Source organism: Cryptomeria japonica, chromosome 7 (assembly GCF_030272615.1).
Source record: "Cryptomeria japonica chromosome 7, Sugi_1.0, whole genome shotgun sequence".
Taxonomy (NCBI): domain Eukaryota; kingdom Viridiplantae; phylum Streptophyta; class Pinopsida; order Cupressales; family Cupressaceae; genus Cryptomeria; species Cryptomeria japonica.
In genome coordinates, this window is record NC_081411.1 from 475119194 (window position 1) to 475146489 (window position 27296).

The following is a 27296-nucleotide window of genomic DNA, read 5'->3' on the forward strand; positions in this document are numbered from 1 at the left end:
ACCAAAGATCCCAGTGTTTGCAACTTTACTTTGATACCAAGTGTAATGCCCTGCCAAGAAACCCCGAAGGGATTAAGCTAAAACACAAGAATAGAGTGCAATAAATTTTTTTTTAAAAGTTAAACACAACATTAAGATACAAGAAGATATCCAAGTTCAGATTACACAATAGAAGACATCAACTAACACCTAAATAGTTTCCCAACGTGATTACTTAATTACATAATTAACTTAACACGCTAATTAATCCAATAAGTCGATTGTCTTAATAACGAGATAATTCTTAAACAAGGATAATTTCTTTCAGTAAGACAAAATATAGATCACAAGATAAAGTTCATCCATTATGGTTTATTCATACCTTTCGTTCATACTTTTCATTAAAATTTGATTCATGCATCTAATTTAATAACACACTTGAATTTCATCATAAACTAACGAGATCTTTCCATGCATACTTAATTTCCTTAACAATAACTAAATATATTCCATTATTCTAATCTACATTCTTTCATGATCCAATTTACTGCATTTAAAAGATGACTGCATACATGCATTTACAATTAATTTCATCTAATCCACTTACACATTCTATCAAAATTCCATCCATACATGCTAACACTAAAACATGAAACATAAGAACAAAAGCAACACATAACACAAAATTGATATCGGAGTTCACCCCTAAAGGGCTACATCTCTGGGTCTGCTTAACTACAAGACCCCTGATCATTTAAATAAGTTAAGGGTACATAAGTTTCCACATCATTTACATTCCTGCCATCAAGGTGAATCATACCAATAAACAACTGACCACATCGGTCAATAATTACATAAATGATCCCTACATAGAAACGGATCCAACTGAACATATTAAAAGCTAATACAAGGTCCATTGCCCGATAGTACCCTAACTAGAGACCTGAGTTGCTATGGTCAACCACAAATCAACACTCGACACCCGCATAAAGGACAAGACCAGTTATAACACCATCACAAGGCAATAGCCAAACTAGAGACCGAAGACATAAACAGGTACCCCAAATCAACCAAATGACAGGGTCCAAACAAACATATCAAGGCCTTGCCATTACTTTAAACAAAAGCGAATACATAAATTAAACTTGCATAGACAATAACTGGAAAAGGAAAACCTTCTTTCCTATTGGTTTAAACAATAAAAGTCAATCAAGTTTTCTAAATGATCTAAGTTTTCAAAAAATACATTAACAGAAAAATCACCATTACAAGGTGAATACAATACTAAAATTGCAATATTACCATTTGTCTATTTCACAATACAAAGGAAGAATATAACTAAGCCATTTATTTTACTAAATGAAGATATCATTAACTTACCAATTTTCCAATTGATACATTATAAATTTTCCGATAATTCTAATTGCATATCATTTAAGTTTTCAAATATCCAATGATAAACATTTCATTCTCTCTCTCTTTTTTTTTTCTTCTCATATACTTTAGTATTCCATTTCTAAAATTCCCAGATGACCTATTATCAATCAAATCCAATAATAATATATCCCTAAATAACAACATATTTAGAAATTACCAAAATATATTTTATTTCAAGAATTTTCCAATTAAAAATAATTTTTAATCTTTTTCCAAAAAGATACTTCCTCACTAGAACAGATACCAAAATTGAATATATATATATATATATATATATATATATATATATATATATATATATATAATCCATGATTAATAAAATATAAACAATTAATAGTCAATAATACACATAATTAACAAATTAAGTATTAATTACTATATATTTAATGAAGGTGTTAGCTTGAGATTAATAATAAGAATCAGGAGGACAATTAAACTTTCATAAGAATTGATGTGAAAGCACATTAATAGGTACGCACAATAATCATAATATCTTACTACAACATTACCTCATGGTAATTCAACCATTCTAGAATGTCACATAAAAAGTCAACCAAGGTCAAACCGGTTTTACAACGCTAACTAGGGTAAGGGTACTACAGAACTGGTAGTGGAAATGATCATAACTGAACTGGTAGTGCCTGTACCAGACCATAATACTGAACCAGTTACCCCGACATCATCAAAAAACTTATTTATAACTAAAGAGCAACATAGACAACCTAAAAATCAGAAAACACCAAGGTATGTAAGGCTAAATCATTTTGAAAATCAGATCATTAGAGACAAAAACATGGGTGTTATGACAAGGAGAAGATTGGCAAATCAAGAGGTATGTTTCATTTCTTAGATTGAACTGATATCAATAATTGAAGTTTGTAAAGATGAATGTTGGATGAAAGCTATGGAAGATGAACTAGATTAGATAGAAAAGAACAATACTTGGACTTTAGTTCCCCGACCTAAAAATAAGAATGTTATTGGAACTAAATGGGTTTTTAGAAACAAACTAAATGAGGATGGACAAGTTGTAAGAAACAAGGCTAGATTGGTCTGCAAAGGATATTCTTAGAAGGAAGGAATTGATTATGGTGAAACTTTTGCATCGGTAGCTAGAATTGAAGCTGTTAGACTATTTATTGCTTATGCAACCTATAAGAACTACAAGGTCTATCAGATGGATGCTAAGTGTGCATTTCTGAATGGAGAAATTGAAGAGGAAGTCTTTATTGAGCAACCAGATGGATTTTTACTGATAGATGACAAAAATATGGTTTGGAGATTAAGGAAATCCATATATGGACTAAAACAGGCTCCTAGAGCTTGTTATGTAAGGTTGGATAAGTACCTTTTAAAGCTTGATTTTATAAAAGGTAATGCTGATAGTAACCTATATTATAAGATCACTAATGATGATATTCTGATTATTGAAGTATTTGTTAATTATATCATTTTTGGAGGTGAAGAAAAATTGTGCATGGAATTTTCTGATAATATGCAGAGTGAATCTGAAATGTATATGACTGGAGAAATAAGATTTTTTCTAGGTTTGCAGATTACTCAGACGGACAAAGGTATATTTATCTGTCAAACTAAGTATCTAAGGGAATTGTTGAAGAAATTTGGTATGGAAAATTCTAAACCGGTTAGTACTCCTATGGTTACAAGTGAAAAATTGTCACTTAAGGATGAATCCCCTTCAGTAAATTCTACAAGATATAAATCCATGATTGGTGGTTTGCTATATTTAACTCAGACTAGACCAGATATAATGAATTCAGTCAATATTGTATCAAGATTTCAAAGTAATCCAAGAGAAAATCATGAAAGTGCAATAAAAAGGACATTTCGGTATTTGCAAGGAACAACTGAATATGGTTTATTGTACCCTAAAGATGATGACTTTACTTTATGTGCATACACAGATGCAGATTGGGAAGATGATGTTGATGACCACAAGAGCACTTCCGGTGGAACATTCTTCCTTGGGAAGAAGTTGGTTTCATGGATCAGCAAGAAGAAGTCATGCATTTCTTTATCTACTGCTGAAGTTGAATATGTTGCAGCTGCAACCAATTGTACTCAAGTTCTATGGATGAAGCATATGTTGAAGGATATACAAGTGAGTTGTAATGATCTGGCAATTATCCATTGTGATAACTCTACAACTATTGACATATCAAAGATTCTGGTATTTTACTCCAAGACTAAGCACATATCAATCAAGTATAACTTTTTGAAAGAAAAGGTGGAAGCAAAAGAAGTCAAATTGGTTTATGTGAACACTAAAGAATAGATAGTAGACATCTTCACTAAACCTTTGTCTCAGGAATCATTTGAGTATTTGAGAGACAGATTGGGGGTTTTCTACCCCTCCGGTAGAGACTTAATTGACGCAGTTGTGCATCAATCCAGTATGCATTATCAAAGCTATCTTTTTCTCTAGATTGATGAATTAGTGCTACTACTCAGGGGGAGTAGTCATCCTTGAGTTTTAGAGCTATTTATTTTGTTTGATTCTTTGGCATTGCTGTCAAAGGAGGAGGAATATTATGTGAAAAACCATTGCTATTTATTGATTGCACTCCTTAAGGGGAGTTTGGCGGTATTTGGTCCTTTTGTTTCAATTTTGGTTCAGAGCTTCATTTCTATATCATTTCATGGGAGATTGTTGGCGGTCTTTCATTGGGGGAGAGTTATTTGGCAATTTCTTGGCACTTGGATGTTTTTCACATCTAGTGTTGCCATCAATTCCAAAGGGGGAGATTATTGGCCATGTGATGGAATTGAAAACATTGACATTTTGTCATTGATGTCAACACTTGTTGTTTTGGTTGGTTATAGGCTTCCAGTAGGTGGATTGGATTGGATGACTTTTAGTTGATTGCCACCGGTATGATCTGGTTGGTGGAATATGTTTGTATGGATGATTCATATGCTTCTGAAGTATGTTTCAGTCAGTTGGTATTGACTTGATGATCGGATGCTATCTTATGTTCTAGTAAGCTTGCTTTATTGATCTAGTAAGGGTTTCACCGACAGAGCTTTATTGAAGATCTTTGATGTAATGCATAAGTGGTGTTGGTGCAGCTTCTAGAAGGGATTCAGGATGCTGATGGTGATTGTGTTTGTGCCTCAATTGATTGGTGTCATTGCTTTGGCATGTGTGGATCTAATTTAGGTTCGATGCTATCTAGGTTATGGTCCGGTTTGTATGAAACGTGTTGGTGGATTCTCCGATGCACTTCTGGGATGTTTCATTGATTGGATGTTGTTTGTTTGGCCTTAGGCTAACATGTGTTATGATTTTATTTCAGGATTATGTAATGGATCTAGTGTATTATCATTTGTGTGGCCAACCTAATTGGTTAGGTCCTAGATTGGTATAAATGTATGTAAGATCTCATTGTAGATCATAAAGTATGGGCAAGGAGCAAATAATGTAATAATCATTTGTGCAGAGGATTTGTTCAATCGTAGGTGATTGAGTTGGGTTTATGTAAGAGGTTTAAGACCTTCGGTATTGAGCTTAACTGGAACTGTAATCTAACATGTTTGATGCTATCACTGGAAGTTCTTCTTTTTGGATTGTAGTCCAAACATCTTGAGGTGGTTGACATCTTTGTAGTCAGTGTGACTCCATTGTGATGAGTAGTGCGCTCTAGGCAGTGTGCCTTCTTGCATGTACATGCCCCTATTGTAATCATATACTTGTTGTATAAGTATCATCTGACTGTGGGTAGGGTTTCCCACTATGGTTTTTCCTCATTGAGGTTTTCCACATACAAAACACGGTGTTATGTGTTATGGTTGTATGGTATTGATTCTCTAGTTTTCATTTATGCTTTAATGCTTAATCAGTTATACTGGTATAAGGTTTTAAGTGCTTTAATTCACATAATCTATTAACAACTGATTCAACCCCCCCTCTTTGTTGTTCATCGGTTATCCTAACAGATTTATCTTAGACATTTCATATTAACAAATGATACATTATGATTTATGAGGATGGTGATACATCCTAGATTATTATGATGGATGGACTTATAATTGGTGATCTACGTGTACTTATTAGACGCGCAATTTATATTGCTTATGGTGGCGATGGTATCTTGTTAGTGCTAACACCACTTCATGATTATTTTGGATGAGATGATGATGTGATTGCCGTGATTGTCTTACTATTGTATTTGTGATAGAGATGATGTCATATCACTCATTGTGAGCATGATATGATGTTGCGATTCTCTTCACTTGTATGATTATTTATGATATATGCAATGTATATGTTGTCTCATGGATATTGGTGGATGTAGGTTTGCAGGTACTTGACATTGACTCGACTTGGTCTCATAGGTCTAAGCTTGTCTTTATCCCAATAGCAAGTTGATCAGAGGTGACATGAGTTTCTTCTACACACTTTAGGCTTAAGTTGATATCCTTGTCAATTTAGTGTCTTGGTTTGAGTCATCTTGTAGTTGTCGTGTGGTATGTTGTTCAACCCTATGATGGGTTGCCTTGTGAAAGTTGTGATTATTTATTAATTAATAATTAATTATATAATTTATTAAATATTAAATTAAATTAATGGATGGCATTAATATTTTTTTTTAATAGATAAGTGTTATCCAAGGGGGATAGCTCCTATACAACTAAGAAATGCTAGCACACCACAATATACTTAATGAACCAGAACTTATGCAGACCCAAATAACAGACACAAAAACTATATCAAGGAACCTTATTCCTGAGATAATCAGGTATTACAACCATATTTTCCCCAATCTCCATCACATGGACAATGGTAGATGCAGAGAGCCAATTAGCATCTGAATTGAGCAGCCTTCGAAAGGGATCCAAGTTCCTATTTTTGACCCCCACCCTGAGCACCTCCTAGGCTTTCATTATGAAGTTATTTTTATTCTCCTTCGCAAACCTTCTTTGCATCTTCTCTTCGTCTTCAGATTCTGACTCATTTGACTCAACCTCCGATTCAAAGGAGATGTAGTTGGAAAAGTTGAAGTAAGTGCCAAGAATGCTTGCCCAACAGTCATTATCTAGATCCAACACTGCATTAGCTAAAGCAGGTCCATCTACCACTCAAACAAATCCATTGATCTTATGCACACACAACTCTTTAGAGGCTAAGATGTCAACCAGAGGGCAGATAACAACTTCATAGACAAATTCCTCACACCAGTGTTGATCACTGCCCAAGGTCTCGTTAGCCACCCTCCATATTGCATTCCAAACAAATTCAATTGTATAAAACAACCGTCAACATTTTTCTTGGATTGACTCATCCCTGCACATACAAGTGAGACCAAAATGTTGCACCATCTTGCAAATTGGGACAACCTTGTTTCCTACTTAGCACCAGTTTGTATTTAAAGGCTCACATACATTCTAGAGAGGTCTAGAATTCACCAAACCGGCACACCTTCCAATTCTCAGCCCATCGAGAAATAGAAAGATTCTCAAATCTTGTCGTTTCTAGTCAGCATATCACGATTATACCCTCTGAATCCAAAATCCCAAGGAGAGATCCTAGGCTATGTGACTCCCGATACTTGATAGCGATTAAGACTTTTATTGTTTAGCAAAGGCCCGATCACGCATCCATATTGGAAACAACTATGTCTTGGAGCATCTAATTTCCAGTAGCATGTGTACTCTAGAGAAGCTAGAATACTATCCTACACGTCTATCCAATTCCATATTTGATTTTGAGGTGACACTTCTCAAGCTCATCCATCACAATCTACCTTATATCCTCTGACCATCCATCAATCATGATTTCCTCAGTACCCGTATCCAAAGTCACCCCGATATTGGCCAAATGGTCTGCCACCTTATTTGCCTCCTGAAATATATGGGTGATCCTGTAGTTTTGTATTCTGTTGAGGAGCGAAATTATGTCCGCCAGATATCGACAAAGCTTCCGATTGGGAATTGAATCATTTTTTATGGCATTGATTAAAATTTGTGAATCCCCTTCTACCACCACTAACCCAAAGCCTTGGTCAGCACAATACTTGAGGCCTCTCACCAGAGCAACCGCTTCTGCCTCATTATTGGAAGAAATACCCAGGTTGCTAGATATATTGCACAAAATATCTCCTGTGTTATTCCTACAATACATCCATAACCAGCCTTCACAGGGTTACCTTTTGCAGCCCCATCAAAATTAAGTTTGATCCATCCAGCCTTAGGGGGTACCCAACATGCTTTTGAACGTTTGATGTGTTTGGATACCACATTGATGCTTGGAGGTGTAAGTGTACCCCAATACATTTGATTTTTTTTGTCCCAGTCTAGAATATATTCAATCTTCCTGCAGTATACTTTTGAGTTGGCTACTTCGCTGATACCCAATTTTATTTTTTCAATGACCTTTGCAGCTGTGGATTCTTTTTCCTCAAAGATTCTCATGTTATGTTCTTTCCAAATATGCCATATTAGCATTGAAGGAGGGATTACCCACAAAGCGCCCCATAGAGATTTCTAGTTCAGAATAGGCCAACTTCTAATCCAATTTTCAGACTAATTTCAGAGGCACAAACCCACCCCATTCTTTGGCATAACTAGTACCATCATTGTATAGCAAAGGGGTTGTCCAACAACAAATGATTAATTGTTTCCTTGTTTTATTTGCAGAGAACACATATGCTTGGTCCACAGATGCCATAGAGCTTTATTTGTTCACCAGTGAGTATCCTCTCATGGAATGCAATCCATAGAAAAGTGCCATCCCTGGGAGCCACCATCTTATCCCAGCAAGTCTCGAGGGCCAATCACCCTTCTCACATTCCAACCTTTCAATAAGATAACCAAGTTTGGTAGAACATTCACTAGACTGGGCAACACACCAAATGATTTCATCCTCCATACTCCTAATTACAATTCACCTCAGTTAACTTCCTCAAACATTCTCATCCATATTGTCTATCTCCATGTCAAACTATTCATAGGACCCACATCCCGGGGAAGATTCCTTGACATAGTCAGCCACATGAATTCCATATTTTACTTCTGCTTCAATCAACCAATCCTATCTATCAAATAGATTGCATAAGCTCTTGTGTCTATCCCAAGAATCGAACCAAAACCTGCCTTTTTTCCCATTCCCAATCTTCTAGGTCAAGTGATCTATAATTAGGTGTCTACATTCCATCATGAACCTCCAAACAACAGACCCTCCATTCGAACCAATGGCAATGATAATTTTGTTTGAATCATCAGTATCCAAGTATTTTTCACGCATGATTGTACACCATAATTTCTCAGGGGCTTTGTACATCTTCCGAATTAGCTTCGTACCCAATGCATAGTTTTGAAGTTCCAATCTTCTGAGACCAACACCACCCTCATCTTTTGACCTACATGCTATATCCCAACCAATAAGCAGGATATTTTTTATTTGTTTAGCACCCTCCCAAACAAATTTCTTGAAGAAGCTTTCCAAGGCCTGGATGGCTCTAGCCGATATCTTGAAAACAAACATTGCATAAATTGACATGGCAAATAACACAACTTTTATTAGTTGAATTCTCCCTGGGAGAGACAGTCATTTATGTTTCCAATCTTCTATCTTTTGCCTACATTTGGAGATCATATCCTCCCATAATGCGGTTTTGACAGTTCCAGTAAACAGTGGTACACCCAAAAATTTCACCAGCAAAGAACCAACAAGCCAGCCAAGCAATCGAGAAATCTTGGATTGCATTTCCTTCTTGGTGTTGAAAAAGTATATCTTTATCTTCTTGTCATTGATTTGTTGACCAACAACACTTGCACATAGTTCTAGAGCATCCTGGATGACCTTAGCCTCTTTCAAGGTAGCTTCACTAAACAATGTTGTATCAACGACAAACTAGGAATGAGTGATCGACTTCAAGTCTCTGTGAACACCGATACCTTTCCAGAATTCTTCCTCCTGTAACTTAATGATATAATGGCTAAGTGCCTCCGTCATGTTAACAAATAAGAATGGGAATATCGGGTCACCCTACCTTAACCCATTCTTATTTCTAAAAACACCATACATTGAGCCATTGATTGCTACCAAATAACGAGGAGAGATTATACATGTGGTGATAATACTGATCCAATCTTGGGAAAATCCCATTTTCCTCATTACATTACCCAGAAACTCCCACCTCACCATATCATATGCCTTGGAGATGTCAAGTTTTATGACCATTGCTTTTTGATGATCTGTGACAATGGACTACATAGTCTCTGTCGTAAGTATAATGCTGTCAATTATCTCCCAACCAAGTGTGAAACCATTATGTTCAATGATAATAATATTTGGTAAGTTCTTCTTCAATCTATTAGCAAGAGCCTTCATGATAATCTTGTAAATAGTGTTGCAGAGCGCAATTGGTTGGAAGTCGTTGAAAGAGGAGGGATTGACTTTTTTTGGGATCACCACTAACACAGTATTATTTATTTCTCTTACAAATTTGCCTTTCATTCTAACCTGCTCCACAACTTTCAACAGGTTAGATTTCACAAAATCCCAGCAGTTCTGGTAGAATCTTACTGGCATACCATCCGACCTCTAGGCTTTATCCGGGTGAAGCCCAAACACTGTAGTCTAAACTTTATCTTTAGTAAATGGTTCCAACAACATTTGATTGTCCATGTTAGTTACTAACTTAGGTATGGCCTCAAGCAGTTGGGCAGAGCATACCTCCTCTCGATCCACATCAGTGTTAAGGATTTCTTCAAAGTAAGCCACAACAGCTCGACCAATGCTATCTCTATCCTTGTGACATATCTTGTCCTCCAAGATCACTTCATTAATTTGGTTATGAGCCCTCCCAACTCTAACTGATGCATGTAAGAACTTGGTGTTCTTATCTCCCTCTCTAATCCATAGTTCTTTGGCTTTATCTTTCTAATAAATCTCCTCTTTGATTAGTATCTTAGATAGCAAAGCCATTAAATCCTTTTCATGTCTATAGTTTATCTGATCCATTCCTTCTGCCAGAACTTTGGCATTAAGAGTTTCCTATTCGGCTTCAACTCTTTCCTTCTCATCGAATATGTTCTTGAAAATCTCTTTATTCCAAATTTTAAGTTGAATTTTAATATAAGCAATCTTTTTAATGAGACAAAAGCTAGGTGTACCTTTAATGTAATGTACTGACTCCACCACTTTTCCAGATTGTCGACAATTATTGCATTTCACCACCATATGTTCTGGAACTTGAAATAGCCACTACCACTCTGAATTTCTACTCTAATTTCCAACTGAAGCAGATAACGATCAGAGATATAGTAAGGTAGAGTTCTGACAAAAATCATCGAATTTTCCTCCAACTAGTAAGATCTGATCAGGAACCTATCCAAATGCCCCGCTATATTATCCAATCAAAGCCATCTATTTGTCCATGTGAACTAGCCCTCTGATGGTTACAATTGACAACATCTAACATTTTAACAAAACTCTTGAAATTCAACATGTGATTGGTTACTTTCTTCGAACCTCCACATTTTTCAGAAAGATCAAGAATTGCATTAAAGTCACCACCAATGATGAGTTTCATGTTCCCCCTAGTAGACACAAAGTGGCCAATTTCATCGCAAAGCAATGATTTCTCCTGGGACTACGCGGGACCATAAATGTTCCATAGCTCCATTTCCAATTGACTATATCTACTCTGCACATGACAAACTAGCCAATTCTTGCTCCCAGGGATCGTCAAATATCCACTGAGGTAGATTTCCATAGGATTCCCAAACCACCCGCTCTACCAATAGATGGTTGAAAAATGCCATACCACCCTTTGCAATAACCAATCAACTTATCGCTTTCCTCCAAACTACATTTTGTTTCATGTAACATCACTATATCGCTCAAAATTTTAACTTGATGTCGCATCAACATCCAGCGTTTGTTAGGGGCCGTTAGACCCTTGACATTCCAAGTGGTGATCCTCATTTCTTCCCAAGGGAGCCATTCACTCCCTTGGTACTTTTTCTGTTCAACAATTCGATAACACTAAGCAATCCCTTTTTGATCGCCTCCTCTTCTCTTTTCTTTTTGTTGGATTTTCTGCCTTTGCATCCTTTGCTCTTCAAAGATGGCTCAATCATAGATTGGTTGATACATCTAGTGTCGGTGATGCCTAACTCATCCACCTCCTCCTCATTATTCGACATCCATTCATCCTCTGAATCCAAATCGACCACAATTTCAGTTTCCTTATCGGCCTTCTGAATGTCCTCTATGATTTCTATTGGGGGTATGTTTGCTTGCTCCATAGGTTTACTGATATTTTGTGGGGGAACCTGGAGACTGACAGGTCGTTCAAAATTCTCGAGATACAATATTTCCCCAGAAGACATTCCTTTCATCATTTGTTTAGGCCTCCAAATCTTTTTTTCTTTCTTTGGGATCCTGCAATTGTTTGTGGCATGATTCCTCTTTCCACAGTTTAGGGAAAAGTATTTTTCTTCTTCCACTTTGATCAATTGCACCCAATCCACCCCTCGAGTTCCCAATTTAATTTTTGAAGGAATTCGCCTAACTGTTGCAAGTTTAATTCTTGCATACAGATACAAATCACCAATTGCAGTGTCAGCATCGATTTCAATCAAGGTGCCTAACGATCTCCCATTTCTTTCAAGGGCTTCCTCTGTCCAATATTCCATCAGAAGATTGTACATGCGGATCCATATCGACCTATCATAGGGGTCGGTTTTAAGGGGGTTGAAATTTTGATACCATTTTTGTATGTATAACGACTTTGATTCCATAGTCCAAAGGCCTCCTTCTAGGATTTTTGTCGTTCCTCCTTCAACGTGAACACCATAATGAAGAAACCTTTCAACAAAAAATTGGTTATTTGAGGCGTATGCCATGTCCTTTCAGTCCAGTTGATGATTTTCTTCCGATCCAATCTGGAGCCAATGAATCTGCAAATAATCACCAAGTCCTTCAGATAGTCGATGTCTTCCCCGACCTCCTTCGTAACATCGATGACCTGTAGGTTCTTCGTGTTTGCATCCGATTTAGGGTCAATGTTAGTCCTTGATGCAGGGTGGTTGCCACCAACCCTACTGCTCCCTTGTGAATTAATCTTCTGCTTTTTTTTGCCCTCCATTTTTTTTTTGCTTGGATAACATTAATATTTATATATTATTGTATAATTTAATTATTGAGGATTATCATTTATTAATTTTATTTTGTGGATCATAATATTTGGCATTTATAATTATGCATGAATGATTATTTATTTTTTCATTATATTTTATATGTATGTGGGAGACATTTATAGTATTGAGTTTAAATTATATTGGTTGGAGGATTTATATCTATCCATACATTTAATCATTTGTTTATTGTTTATGTATTTATTTATTGTTGGCTTATCTATTTATTGGTTATTATGTGAGAGGCATTCCTACAGTCGCAATAGGGGGGGAGTGAAGGCATCCGTGTATACACTAAAGAAAATGGAAACCTATTGGTGGCCATGCATTGTAACCACTCCAAGTATGCGTGGACTATTAAAGAAAATGGCAGATGTAATTGATGAAGACAAAAACACCACCTGAAGCTGCGTGGAAGAAAAAAGATGGAAGACAAAACACCACACTATAAACATTCAGGTTGCGATTGCCATTCGTTCTGCTTCAATGTAACACAATGTAACATTACTACATGCTACCCTCACCATTGCATTCATTATGAAGGAAAGTGGAAGGGTTTCAACAAACAAATTCATGCTATATAATAATCCTCCCGAGAAGAGAGAAAAAAGGTTTTTGATCCCAAACAAGAGGAAGAAACAATTCGCATTTGAACAAGTATGCAAACTATTCTGCAATCATCGCATTTTGTAATGGATTTTCTTTGATGATTTTTTGTTCCTTTCACCATGTCATGGCATCTAATCTCAATCTCTTTCCACATTTTTGTGTTGCAGAGAAGAAAACAACACAACTTCTTCGACTAGCACCAGAACAACAAGCTTTCAGGTAAGCGAATCCAACCCTGTTTTGTTATGCGAATCCAACCCTGTTTTGTTCTATGGACTACTTACAAGATCACTGCCTTTGATCAATCTCTCCCTTCTTAATATTATTTCAGATATGAATCCTTTTTCTAAATTTCCTTTAGCATATGCGATTCTTTATCATCTTGTATTTGATCACAAGATCCACCATAATGAAATGCTTCGGCCAGAATATAAATCAGTTTGCCATCTTTATACAAGTCACACCATATTTATTATTGTTTCTTATGAACATCACTTCCATCTTCTACCACTTGACATAGTAGTGGTGATAGAATTCACCAATGTAGTTCGAGCCATTTAAGCCGTGGAGAACTGCATCTTGCCAGCGGGAGAAGCCTTATTGAGAAATCGATTCATAATATGCTATCTCTGAAATCTTCTTACATCATCGCTATCCATAACAAAGCCTCCATGCTGAATTCCTGATCACTGTATAATCCTCATAATAAATCATCTTATTTGTATCAATTGCAACTCCTTGTATTTCCATCACTACCTAAAAATGGATCATTGTATTCTTTAAATGATATAAGCAGTTTCGTTCCTTTTCTTTTATCATTTTGTTCTTTATATTTCACAATAGTTGACCATCATTGATCATTTCTCACTAATATCAAATGCCATAGTTCTTATAAATCTGCCACCTTTGATGTATGATAATTGATGTCTATAAGAGAGTCAACCATCCTTTATCGGTCAACTCTTTATCATTACTACGAAGTTGATCACCATGTCGTGTATTCTTCATAAAGTCGACAAATACTAAATAATTATTTTTATGAGTACTGTCTGGTACTCTAATCTCTGTGTACCAATCATTGTAATGCAGATCACTGTCAACCAATCACAGTCATATTGTCTTTACAAACTTGATCAGTTTATTCCTCCTCATTAAGTCATTTGCATCATTGGTAATTTTGGCTCATGATATCCATTTGCATGTTTCCGGCCTATACTCATTAACTGCCACTATCTTTGATTTTATGCAGTCGACAATATAAAGTACATCAGTCGATGTTTTAAATTACTACATGAACTTTTGCATACAACTGCTGAAAACTTTATTCAATTCATATTGTTTATATTTGAAAGTATAATCGCTATCTTAAACATTCAATTGGAATCACTGTCTTCAACAAGTTGAGCCTACATCACTGATCCGTCATCGCCACAGTTTTACATCTTCGATCTTCAACTTATTCGCCAGAAGCAATCTCAACGCCCATTATAATGAGTTGACAATATTATAAAAAAACTCTATTAAACAAAAGTAGAAATATTTAATGAATATCCTATCTAGTCATTGAACCAATATTTTTTATCTATTCTAGATCACTTGTGAATTCCTTATTATTTAATATTAAGTTAGTAACAATCCAATAACTAGGAATTTTTATAGTTAAATTTTATGACCCTTCATTTGACGTCATTCATTTGGTCTTTTCTAAAATTTGAAATTTAGATTAAACAAAAGGTGGAAGCACACATTCGTCTGTTTCAATTGTAAGAAGGTTGTTACGCTTTCATTATAGGCTCGCATTTCATAAGTATCGTCATAGGATAGTTTTAATGACACTTGTCTGTTCTCTTTGGTGTAATTTTGATTTTGGTGTTTCATTTGTCCTTGTTCTAAGATTATTATAGTTTCTAAGCTAATATTATTTTTTATGAATATTATTTTTCTTCATTTCAAAATAATGGTCTCGTTTGCACACATAATTTGTACAACTTTATCACATTATCAATATAAATTTCATTTGATTAGCTTTTGTCCTTCCAGTAAATGAAGTAAAACTATATACTTAAGGGCTCTTTTACATACTTCCATTTGAATATTGCTTATGAATTATGTAGAACAGAGACTTTCCTATTAAACCGTTTAAAGAAATTAATATAGTCTTATTAGTATCTAATTATCCAATTTAGTTTTTTCAAAGTTATAGTTAGGATAATAGTGTCTCTCATTTTCTGAGTTCATCTAAATTTATAAATTTTAAGAAATAAATTATAAAAAAATTAATGATAGTGTAAAATAATAATTTATTTTGGAGCAATTTATGACTTGAATTTATTGTAACTAATCATTGTTTTGAGTATCATCATTTCCTCTTGCCATGGCTAACGATATGTCTTAATTGCTGACTTGCATCGATTACTTGTCAAACCACCTTCTAAGACATTTTTTTGTGTTGTGTAGAGAACTTACATTGCAAAAAGGTCATCGAGGTTTGAAGCTATTTTTCTTTTGAATGTCAAATTTTCCTGATGATGTCTCTAGTGTTGGTAGCAATCATGGTACTCAAAATGTACTACCTGAGAGTACTAGTTTTTATTTTGCCTTGTTAGATGCTCTTCACCATACTGGAAATCTACAATTTGATGAACTTATCCGACGAGGTCTTCTAGAATATTTCATCTTTCATGTTTTTTGTCAAGCACGTGAAGTATGTGTGCAACTTGAAGAAGGTTATGATGCTGATATTGAAGACGAAGTAGAACGCCCTCATAAGCATCCCCGTCTTATAGCACAATCCTATCGCACTCACTTGAATGATCTCATGATTCATAAAAGAATGCATTTCTCTCAATAAGAGTGTACATGCCGTTACACCATTAATAAATTTCATTTTTTGGTGGATTATTTTTTTCTTTGGTGTTTATCATGGTTTCTTTGAAGATTATACTCTTTGATGCACAACTTAAAGGATCCCAAACCTGTATTCTAACCAGAAACATAATACTAACCCTAACCATAATTGTGATGTAAATCCTGACCCTAACCATAAATCTAATCCCGACACTAAAACCTTACCCTAACCATACTTGTAACCGTAACAATACATTCAACCATGATGTAAACACTCGTGCTAACCATGATGTCAAACCTAACCCTAACCCCTATGTAAAAATAGGAAAGTTATACAACTTAGTACATTTTAAAAAAAGTTACAAAACTTAGTAAGTTTGAGAAAAAATTATGGTAACAAGTTGTAGTGAATTAGATTTATAGAAGTTATTTCTATGAATAATTTATTTTGGAATAATTTATGCCTTAAATTTTTTAGTTTGTTTTGCTTACTAGATTCATTAATTTTTGACAGGAAATCTATGCAAATTGAGCCACAATCTATATCAATAGCCTACATCAACCATGTATGTATTAAGTATTAGAATATTACTTTTTAAGGGTATTTGTTTCTATTCAAATTACTATTAGATTATTTACTAATGGGAATTTAATGGTATTAATATTAGTTTTTTACTAACATTAATACATCTATTTCAATAATTCATTAAATAATATTTATTTAGATTTGAATTCGTAGAACTATTTACTGCACATGTATTTTCGTTATTCATTTTGTGCTTTAAGGTTAGTCAATTTGTAAGCTTTGTAAATTATAATATGAATGTTTATTCTAAATTTGCAAGGCAATAAATATATAAAAGTACAATTTATATTTATTATTTTGAAGGCACTGCCACTAGATGGATATACATGCACTTCTCCAAATAAATATGTAATAGTATAATGTTTTCTTATTTCTTATCAGGAAGGCACTGCCACTAGATGGATATACATGCACTTCTCCAAATAAATATGTAATAGTATAATGTTTTCTTATTTCTTATCAGGAAGGCAATGCCACCAGATGGATGCAAATGGAAATATTTGTTTTCTGGAAGGCAATGCCACCAGATGGATGTAAATGATTATTTATTATCTGGAAGGCAATGCCGCTAGATGGATGTAAATGATTATTTATTATCCGAAAGGCAATGCCGCCAGATGGATGTGATTTCAAATTTGTATATAAATATATGAAAGTAAAATAAATAAATAAATTTCATAGTTACGTGGATTTCACTCAATATTACAATCGCTAACCTTTCATCTAGCACTGTATGCTCTCATCTTGCTGTTCGATGGATCTTGATGATCAGAAAGTGTTATGTAATAAGGAAGCAAGTCTATTTAGTTTGTTGACATTAAAATTATTTCATACCAGCTATGTTGTGACAAAAACAAAAGATAGATATGATTGCAATTTTTTAAATAAATACATGAGTAAAAAAAAAAAAATTAACCTAAAATCTACCATTATTCTCTCTTATCTTGCTCTTTGAGGGATCTTGATGATTAGAATGTATTAGGTAATAATAACATCAAGTCTATTTAGTTTGTTAACTTCAAATTCCTTCAATGCCAGCTATGGAGGGACCAAGACAAAATTCAAAATCATCGGTACCAGCTATGGTGTGACCGAGATTAAATTTTGAATCAGAGGAGGAAAGAAGAGAATATCAAAGACAATATCAGAGAGAGTATCGTAGATGACAACTAGAATAGATGACAGATGTTCAAATAGAAGAACAAAGAAGAAGACACAATGAGGCCGATAGACAAAGATATGCTAGAAGAAGGGAAATGATAATAGTGGAACAACTAGAAATTGAAAATAGAGATGATGCAAATTTGCAGAGAAATAGACGTCAAAGAACATCTGATCAAATATCTCATTCTAAAATAGAAGAAAGACAACAAGTCAAACCCCAACCAAGTGAGAGACAAAATCATCCATTTGATGGAAATATCGAGTTCAATGTTCAAAATGAAAATTCAACAACAATAGAACGTGTACCAGAAACACCACAACATGGGCATCAATTAGAGATGAATGTAGGTGTTCAAGGTAGTTTACAAAACATGCCGAACCCAAATGGTTCGCTTCAATGTGATTTTAGAAGATTCCCAATGCAGTTTAGGCATCAATTGGATAGATTTAGAACCCTAAACATGTGTTATGTTTGTCAAGAATCTTATCTTGGAGTCAAAGTATCTCGAAGCTCTGAAGGTCCCATATGCAACAAATGTCGCCAAGAGAGAGGGAATCATAGGTTTTCATCTTCAAATAATATGGATCCTGGCCCACAACCAGAGGACCTTGCCAAATTGACTCAAGTGGAGGAGATGTTAATTGCATGTGTCAACCCAATATTGCAAGTTGTCACATGCAATAGGTGGTCAATATAAATACAAGGGACAGACTATTAGTTTTCCCCAAAATGTGGAGCAAGTTTCAAATGTTTTGCCACATTCGATAGAAAATTTGCCAATTATTATTGTTAGAAGAAGGGATCAGCGTGGCACAAATTACCACTTTACAGTCAATAGGGATCGTGTGTATAAAGCACTCAAATACAAAGTAGAGCATGATGAATTTTACTCAGATGTCAGAATAGATCAAAATACTCTCAATGAGCTGCCAAGAAATTCTGATGAAATTATATTCAACAGATTGAAAACTATGCAGATGGAATTTGAATCAGATGTTAATGAAATCACATTTGTGGGTCCCATCATGGAGATTGATGAAGGTAATATAGTTGAACACACAACGTCAATGGATTCGAGACCACCTAATGCCCAAAGATAAATGGAATTAATTCGTGCATGGGTTAATAATCTTAATGCAAATCCAACAACATTGATTGATTGGCCAAAAATTGGTGCATCTCCAATCAATGAATATGTCACATTAGGGTTACTTGATATGGCATTTATAGCATTATTTCCTGATGGTAGATGTCACTGGTTAGAACCAAGAATGAGGCAAGTGCACTTGCATGAATTTGTCAAGCATCTGTTACGGTATAGGGATCATCGTTTTGGTAAACATCCAAGATTTAGATATTTTATGATGAACATGATAATGAGACACCGTGCACAGAATTCATCTGCAGCATTTGCAAAAAGAAATTTACAAGACATGCCTATCACCATCAATGAGTTACGCCAGCATATGGAGAACATACCACAATCTAATTTAGCTGATAGGTTGATACGGTTTGGAACTACTTTAAGGGGTACCAGATCGTATTGGGCTAAATGTCGTGCAAAATTGACAGACATGCTTCACCAAATCGACACTCCTACAATATTCTTCACTCTAAGTGCAGCAGATATGTATTGGCCTGATTTGCATGCATTAATGCTAGGAACATCCCCGAATACTTCACGGGAAGCTCAAAATTGGAGAAAGAAGAATGTTATTGACTATCCTCATATAGTCGCACATTACATGCATTTAAGACATACAATATTCAGAAAAGAGATTTTAGAAAAAGGAATGAATATCAAAGATTATTGGTGTAGATATGAGTGGCAACATAGAGGTTCACCACATGTGCACAGATTTTTATGGATCAATGGAGCTCCCAATATGGACAACATTGATTGGTCAAATGAGGAAGAACAAAAAAGCGCTGAGAGATATTTTCATTCTATCATTCATGCATGGAATCCCAGAGAAGATCCACATCAAAGAAATATACATGCATGTTCAATAAATATTTAGACATGCATATCTACAATATTACATTAAACTAACTATTTGTATTATTAATGATAAAATGGATATGTAAGTTCTTTTGTTTCCAATTGTAGGCATTCCAAAATTATCTACAACATCCATGTCTCAAAAATACAACAGAACTTGCAGACATGGATATTGACCATGATTATGAAGATATATTAAACTATGTAGAACGACACACAGTTTGTAAGGAGGGTGTGTGCCTACGAAAAAAACAAGGAAGGATGGTTTGCAGGTAATTATTTAATCAAGTAATATTTATATATCACAATTATATATTAGGCAAGAAAATAATATGTTTGATTGGTTGATATTAATTCTAGGTATAATGCTCCTTGGCCGTTAAATTTGAGGGGATCAAAATTGTATGAAGACATAGAAACTGGTGAGAAAAAAATTGAACCAACAAGAAATGATGACAGAGTGAATTCACACAATCGTCACATACTGCAACTATGGAGAGCAAATATAGATTGGCAGCTAGTTCTTTCCAAATATGTAGTAATAAAGTACATTGCAAAGTATGCAGCAAAGGCCGAGAAAAGCTCAGAAACATACCACCAAATGTTGATGCATCTTTCAGAAATGGAAAACCCTGATGATTTAGCTGCACGGGCATATAGAAGGCTCCTCACAGAAACTGTTATAGAAAGAGACATGTCACATGCTTTTAGAGCTTCCATTGATGGAGAGCAGTAGAAGGTTTGCTAATCTAAATGTCTCTCCTAAAGTTTTCAAACCTGTAACAGTGAATAATGAAGAGAACAATGATGAACAAACAAAATCTTTTATTGATGGATATAAAACAAGACCTATTTGTATGGAAGGTGTCACATTAATTGATGCAGCTAGATCATGGATATATAATCCAAAAAGGAGAGACAACAAATGGGAGCCAAGAGAAAGAGTAGCCATTGTCAGAGTTTTTCCTAGGTTTGCATCAATTCCTTCAGGTGAGTCTAATAAATGGATTGATTTCTATTTTTCAGAGGTATTATTGTACAAGCCATTCCATGAAATAGAAAGGGATATTGGTCAGGATAATAACTCCATAGTAGAAAATTGGGAGTCATTGAACTATAATGCTTGGCATGTGCAGCGAACAAAAATTGCAAAAAATGTTGAAAACGCCAGTGACTCTGAAATTGAAGAAAATGTTGTTCAAGGAAATACCATAGAGCATGAGTGGGAAATTATATCTAGATTGCATAATGGTCAAATTATGCAAGTTTCTGAAATAGACATGTTGGGCAGAAGAGACATTGATAGAAATATAGATTGGTCTAGTGAATATTAGGGTGAAGAGCACACAAGTCAAGCAATCAAATTCATAAAAAACATGAAGGATCACGCATGTCTCATATTTGATGATATACCACAATGCATCAACAACACAAAACTTGGTGATAAACAACAAAAGGCAATGAACATAATTATGGCACACTATCATAGCAATCAAAATGGGGTGCCTTTGTTCATGATAATTCAAGGAAAAACAGGAACATGAAAGTCATATTTGATTGGTGCAATTAGTCAAGCTCTTCAAAATTTAGCAATGCCATGTCATTCTCCTCTTCTATTACTTGCACCAATAGGAGTTGCTGCCTTCAATATAGGAGCTTCAACAATTCACTCAAAATTGAGAATCCCAGTTAGAGAATTTTGTCCATTAGAAGGAACAAGACTCACAAGTTTCCAAGAAGAAATGATACATATAAAATACATTTTGATTGATGAAATGAGCTTCATTGGTCAAAACATGCTGGAAAATATAGATTCTCAGCTTAGGCAGGCATTCCCACAAAATGCAAACATAAGCTTTGTAGGTATGCGAGTGTTACTATTGATAGCAACTATTTTACATAATATTTAATATAACTCATTCATACAAAATTGATATAATATTAGTACATAATTTGAAAACTTTTTTTACATGTGTTATTAGGTATATCTATGATTTTAGTTGGAGATTTGGGCCAGATTCCTCCAATCAGTGATAGACCGACATATGACAGCAATAGACGGGAAAATTTATTATGGGAGGAATTCAAAACGGTGGTAACTTTAGATAGAATATTCAGACAAGATGGAGAAAATATCCAACAACAAATATTTCGTCAACTTTTGACAAATCTAAGAGATGCAAACCCAATAATTAATGATTGGGAGTTGCTTATGATGAGAATCCCTATTAATTTAAATGTTGCAACCAATGAGGAGTTTGACAATGCTGTCCATTTGTTCTCTACTAATGACAATGTCCATAATCATAACAAGAGAATGTTGTATTCCTTGAGGCATCTTGTTGCACATAGTGTTGCAACAAAGGTAGGAAGTGTTAATGCAATAGAAGATTGTTTAGATGATGAAATTGATCTAGAGTTATTGATTAGCAATAATTTAAGGGTGATGTTGATTTCAAATCTATGGACAGAGGCCGGTCTTGTAAATTGAGCTCTAGGGTATATTCAAAAGATTGTCTACAAACCAGGAAGTGCTCCTCCTGAACCACCTACATATGTGATGGTTGAATTTGATAATTATTCTGGAATGACATTTGATGATCATCATCCAAATACAATTCCAATAATAGCAATATAGAGGGGCAGGACACTTCAATTACCATTAAGATTGGCATGGGCATTGACAATACACAAATCTCAAGGGTTGACTCTTTCAAAAGCTACAATTGATATAGGACCAAGAGAAAGAACAGGATTGACATTTGTTGTAGTATCTCGTGTGAAGTCTCTAGAAGGTCTTAGAATAATGCCACCATTCACATATGACCGTTATGAAAAAATGAAAAATGGCACAACTTTCCAAGTAGAAAGCTGAAGAAAACAGACTCAAATTTTTAGAAGATAATTTGATGTAATATATTTTTCTTCAAATAAGATTCAATTAGAGATAAATAAGTTTTTTCCTAAATGTTTTTTGTGAAAAATGTTCTTTCTTATTTTGTTTTTAAAAAAATGTTGTCCGAAATCTAGAGGAAAAATTAGTTAAAAATGGTACAAGTTTCTTACAATGTTAATGATTTACTATTGTATTTGCAAAATTTTGAACTTTATTATGTTTCTATTATGAGTCATTGTTAGTTGCATCACAAGTCAACATTGGTACAATGGACACAATGGACACAATGGACACAACTACAATGGGACCTTCAACAAATCTTTATGTAAAGAGTCCTTAAGAAAATAGGAAGCCAATGGATGAAGAAAACAAATTGGAATTTTTAGAAGAAAAATTGATGTAATATGTTTTTATTAAAATTTGCTTTAATGATTATCGAATAAATCATTAGAGGTTGATGCAAAATGTTTTGTTTGATTTTTCTTTAATGAAAATTGAGTTCATGTATTATTTGTTTATGTAATACATCGTGTTCAACTTTTATTCAATGCCTATTAAATATTTTAGGAAACTACTACATTTCTTGATTGTTATTTATTTCAACAAAAAAATTAATATTTGTTAAAAAATATTCTCCTAAAAATACATATCAGTTGTTCTTTTAATTTCCATTAAGTGTTTTTGGATGTTACATATGCTATTAGAGCTACCAAGTTCAACACTGAACCTTAGTCTCTCCACTAAAAAAATTAAGTATAAACTTAACGTGACTATCCTGCTTCACAGGGTGCGGTTGCGACGAACACCTCAGAAGAAAGTTCAAAACCCCTTATGGGTTCACTTTTGGAAACTTTGGCTCGACCATGACTATAGCTATTGTTCATTTCCCCCAGATATAGAGACAATGGTTGAAGCGATTGATCAGCTTCGAATAGAAAGATGTGTTTGGATAACTGTGAGCAAAGCAACATAAGGCATCCATTTGGAAGAAACTTGGAAACAACAATAAAGTTGACCTTGAGAAACCACCTGAGAAGGTTCAAACCACTATTGATCCTGTCAAATACCATTTAAATTCTCTCCATTATTGAGAGGAATCCATCAAACAAAGTGATAGCAACTCCTAAATGAGAGTCTACAAAATTTTGTAACTATTATGATTGAAGTCAATTTTGGATTGAGTAATAAAAATTAAAAATTTGGATTGTAAACTCTTTTTTTTAATGAATTATGTTCGAAATTGCTTTAATACCTATGAAATGTTTTAATAAATTATATTCAAATTTTCCTCAATTACTATCACATACTTTACTATGACTATTAAGTGTTCGATGGTTTATTTTATGCATTTTTTTTTTTACTAAATGTTAATATTTTTTAATATTATGTTGTAACTATTTATGGATATTTTCATTCTCATAATACTAACTTCCATTTTATGTTATTTATATTCAGAAAATAATCAAAACATGGATGTTTCTGACAATGTATCAGAAATTGTTGTTGCAAGCCCAGATGTATCTGTGAATTCAAATGAATTCATTGAGAGCCATATGGACAAATGTGCGAGAACAATTTTGGATTACTGCAACAAAATTGTTAGAGAATATGAAAACATGACCTTAATGATAGATGATGTTGAAGACTTAGAAATATTGCAAATGGAAGATGTTGCAACAAAAGTTAAGGAAGTTTCTGCAATAGCATCAAAATTTCCAGATTCTTTAAAAGAAGTATATCACGATCATTATGAGAACAAGGGTTGGAATACCATCCTCATTGTTGAAGAATTTGTTATGTATTTACATCATTATAATGAAGTGTTATTCATTTAGTTACTTCTTGGTCGATCTTTAATACTTCTTAAATATTGAAGTTTTATGTAGTTGTTAGATAATGGCCCAACTGGGCACTATGTGCTATTAGGGAATGTGTAAAAACCAATGGACAATTATTGAGCCTACTAAATCTTGTAACTATTATGATTGTAGTCAATTTTGGATTGAGTAATAAAAATTAAAATTTTGGATTGTAAACTCTGATTCTTAATTAATTATGTTCGAATTCACTTTAATTCCTATGAAATGTTTTAATAAATTATGTTCAAATTTTCCTCAATTACTATTACATACTTTACTATGACTATTAAGTGTTCGATAGTTTATTTTATGCATTTTCTCCACCAATAAATTTATTTTTCAAATGATTAAAAAATTGTTGTATTGATAGGGCTCATGTATATAATAATAATAATTGTCACAATAGATAAGAATTTCATTTTTCATATTAATTATTTAATATTTTGTAAATCTTTACAATTTTTACACATTTTAACTAATGCTAAAATCAAAATTCAAATGACTTGAAGGTTATTGTAATAATGCTAATATAAATAAAATAAATATAATGTTTGATTTTTATCAACTCACATTATAGAAATTTCCATAATCAAAACCTTAATATTAATTATTATCATAATCAAAACCTCAATATTATTCATAATTAATAATTATAATTTTAACCCTAAACCTAACTATATATCTAACACAAAACCTAAACCTAACCCTAATTATAATTCTAACCTTGACCCTAACCCTTTTCTATCCCCAAACATAATCCTAACCCAAACCCTAACTCTTATAGCTATCATCAAGTACTATATTTGATTGCAATCTTAACCGTAATCATAATGATAATTCTAACATTAACCCTAATTTTATTTACAATTAATAATTTTAATCACTAAGATTAACCCTAATCCTAAGCCCAACACTAACTGTAACCCTAACCCTAACGCTTGACACAATTATATCATTAGCCCTAATAATAATTGACATCTTAACCCTTATCATAATTATAATTTTAACCCTAACCCTAATTTTATTTATAATTAATGATTATTGTCTTTAACCTTAACCCTAATTACTATCATTAAGATTAACCCCAATCCTAAACCTAATCCTAAGGATAAACCTAACTATGATATTAGCCCTAAACCTAACCGTAATTTTCACCTATATCTTATCATAATTGTTATTCTATCATGAGCATAATCTTTTCTATAACCATAATCCTAACCCTACCTCTAACCAAGATTTAAACCCCGATATTATACACTTAATAACTATAAAACAATATTACAGTTTCAAAATAAGAATATAGAACATTTAAAATATTTCAAATTTATATTACGAATATTATTTTCAATAAATTATAAAATAATATCATAATAATCAAAACAATATAAAATAATAATAATAGTATATTATAATATTATTCCACAAAAAATAGAAAATATTAATAATAGTTGCAATAATAATATTACATATTATTGCAACAAACATTAATAATATAAAATTATATAGTTCTATTTTAATTTTTTTATTGTTTCCCATGTTGCGTCGTGACTGCTACTAGCTTACATATATTTGATTTTAATCAAATATATATATAATACGCCGAGAGATATCCTTCTCAAGGCGCCTATTTTTATCATGTCCCCCAAACTCTAATAGGTGCCTCTAGAAGAATATCTCTCAGCGTATTATATATATATATATATATATATATATATATATATATATATATATATATATATATATATATATATATATATATATATATATATATATATATTTGATTAAAATCAAATATATGTAAGCTAGTTTATTTATTATTTGTTTACTTACCCCTTGTTATGATTGGCCTTTTTGGGAGTTGTGTTTGTAAAATAATAATATTTATTTATTTATTTATTTTGTGGATTTAATTGGTTGTTTATATTTATTTGTGCTCATGGTTTTTTTATTTATTGGTATTTGGTTTATTTGTACTATTTACCTCCTTTTATTTATTTATTTATTTATTTTACCTACCTTCCCTCTTTTACTATTGGACTGTTCTTATTATTTAATCTCTTTTTACCCATTTGGATTATTAAATAATTATTTATCGTACCTACCCTATTTTATTATTGGTTGAGAGATTTGGGTAAGTTAAATAATATTATTTTATATTTTCTTACCTCGAATTTGGGTATGGCTGGTAAGAAATATTATATTATTGATTATTTTGATTGGTGGAGACTATTGCATAGTTTTTGAATGAAATTATTTATTGGCTTTCTAAGCATTGTCATGGGTTGGCCATTTGGAGAATTTTATGCATTGTTTGAAGATTTGATTGTTTTGGAGTTGGCTTTGGTTGTTGGCTAGATTTTTGAATTAGATTGCTCTTCTTCGGATTTCATTATCATAACTTCAATTTCCAACCTAGAGAAATTCTTCCTTCTATTGTTTTATTTTTGAAAAGAATGTCTACATCATGTATGTGAAAAGATTGTTTGTGGGAGAGGGGAAAAATATTATATGGTTGTTAGATTATTGATATAATTTTTTAATTATGCTAAAGTTTGGGGGCTATCATATTTTGTGAATTTTACTTGTTGTGCATTTTCATGAGAAGCTTTGAGATTGTTCTCTATGTTTTTCCGTGTATGTATTTGGGTTTTCATGGCTGTTCATTTGGGATTATGTTTATTCTTGTTGTGCGTGCCTTGAAGCTTTCTCTTGTTATCCAATGTTCGGATGATTTTGTTTAGGCACCCTAT

At 33.4% G+C, this 27296-nt stretch overlaps 1 protein-coding gene across 1 annotated transcript; it reads left to right on the forward strand.

Moving 5' to 3' along the window:
• Nucleotides 1-18889: 18889 nt before the first annotated feature.
• LOC131856825 (uncharacterized) lies at nt 18890-20527 on the forward strand. The gene is made up of 3 exons (XM_059208763.1): nt 18890-19789; nt 19900-20063; nt 20152-20527. The coding sequence occupies exons 1-3, from the start codon at nt 18890-18892 to the stop codon at nt 20525-20527; spliced, it is 1440 nt and encodes a 479-aa protein (XP_059064746.1).
• Nucleotides 20528-27296: the final 6769 nt, after the last annotated feature.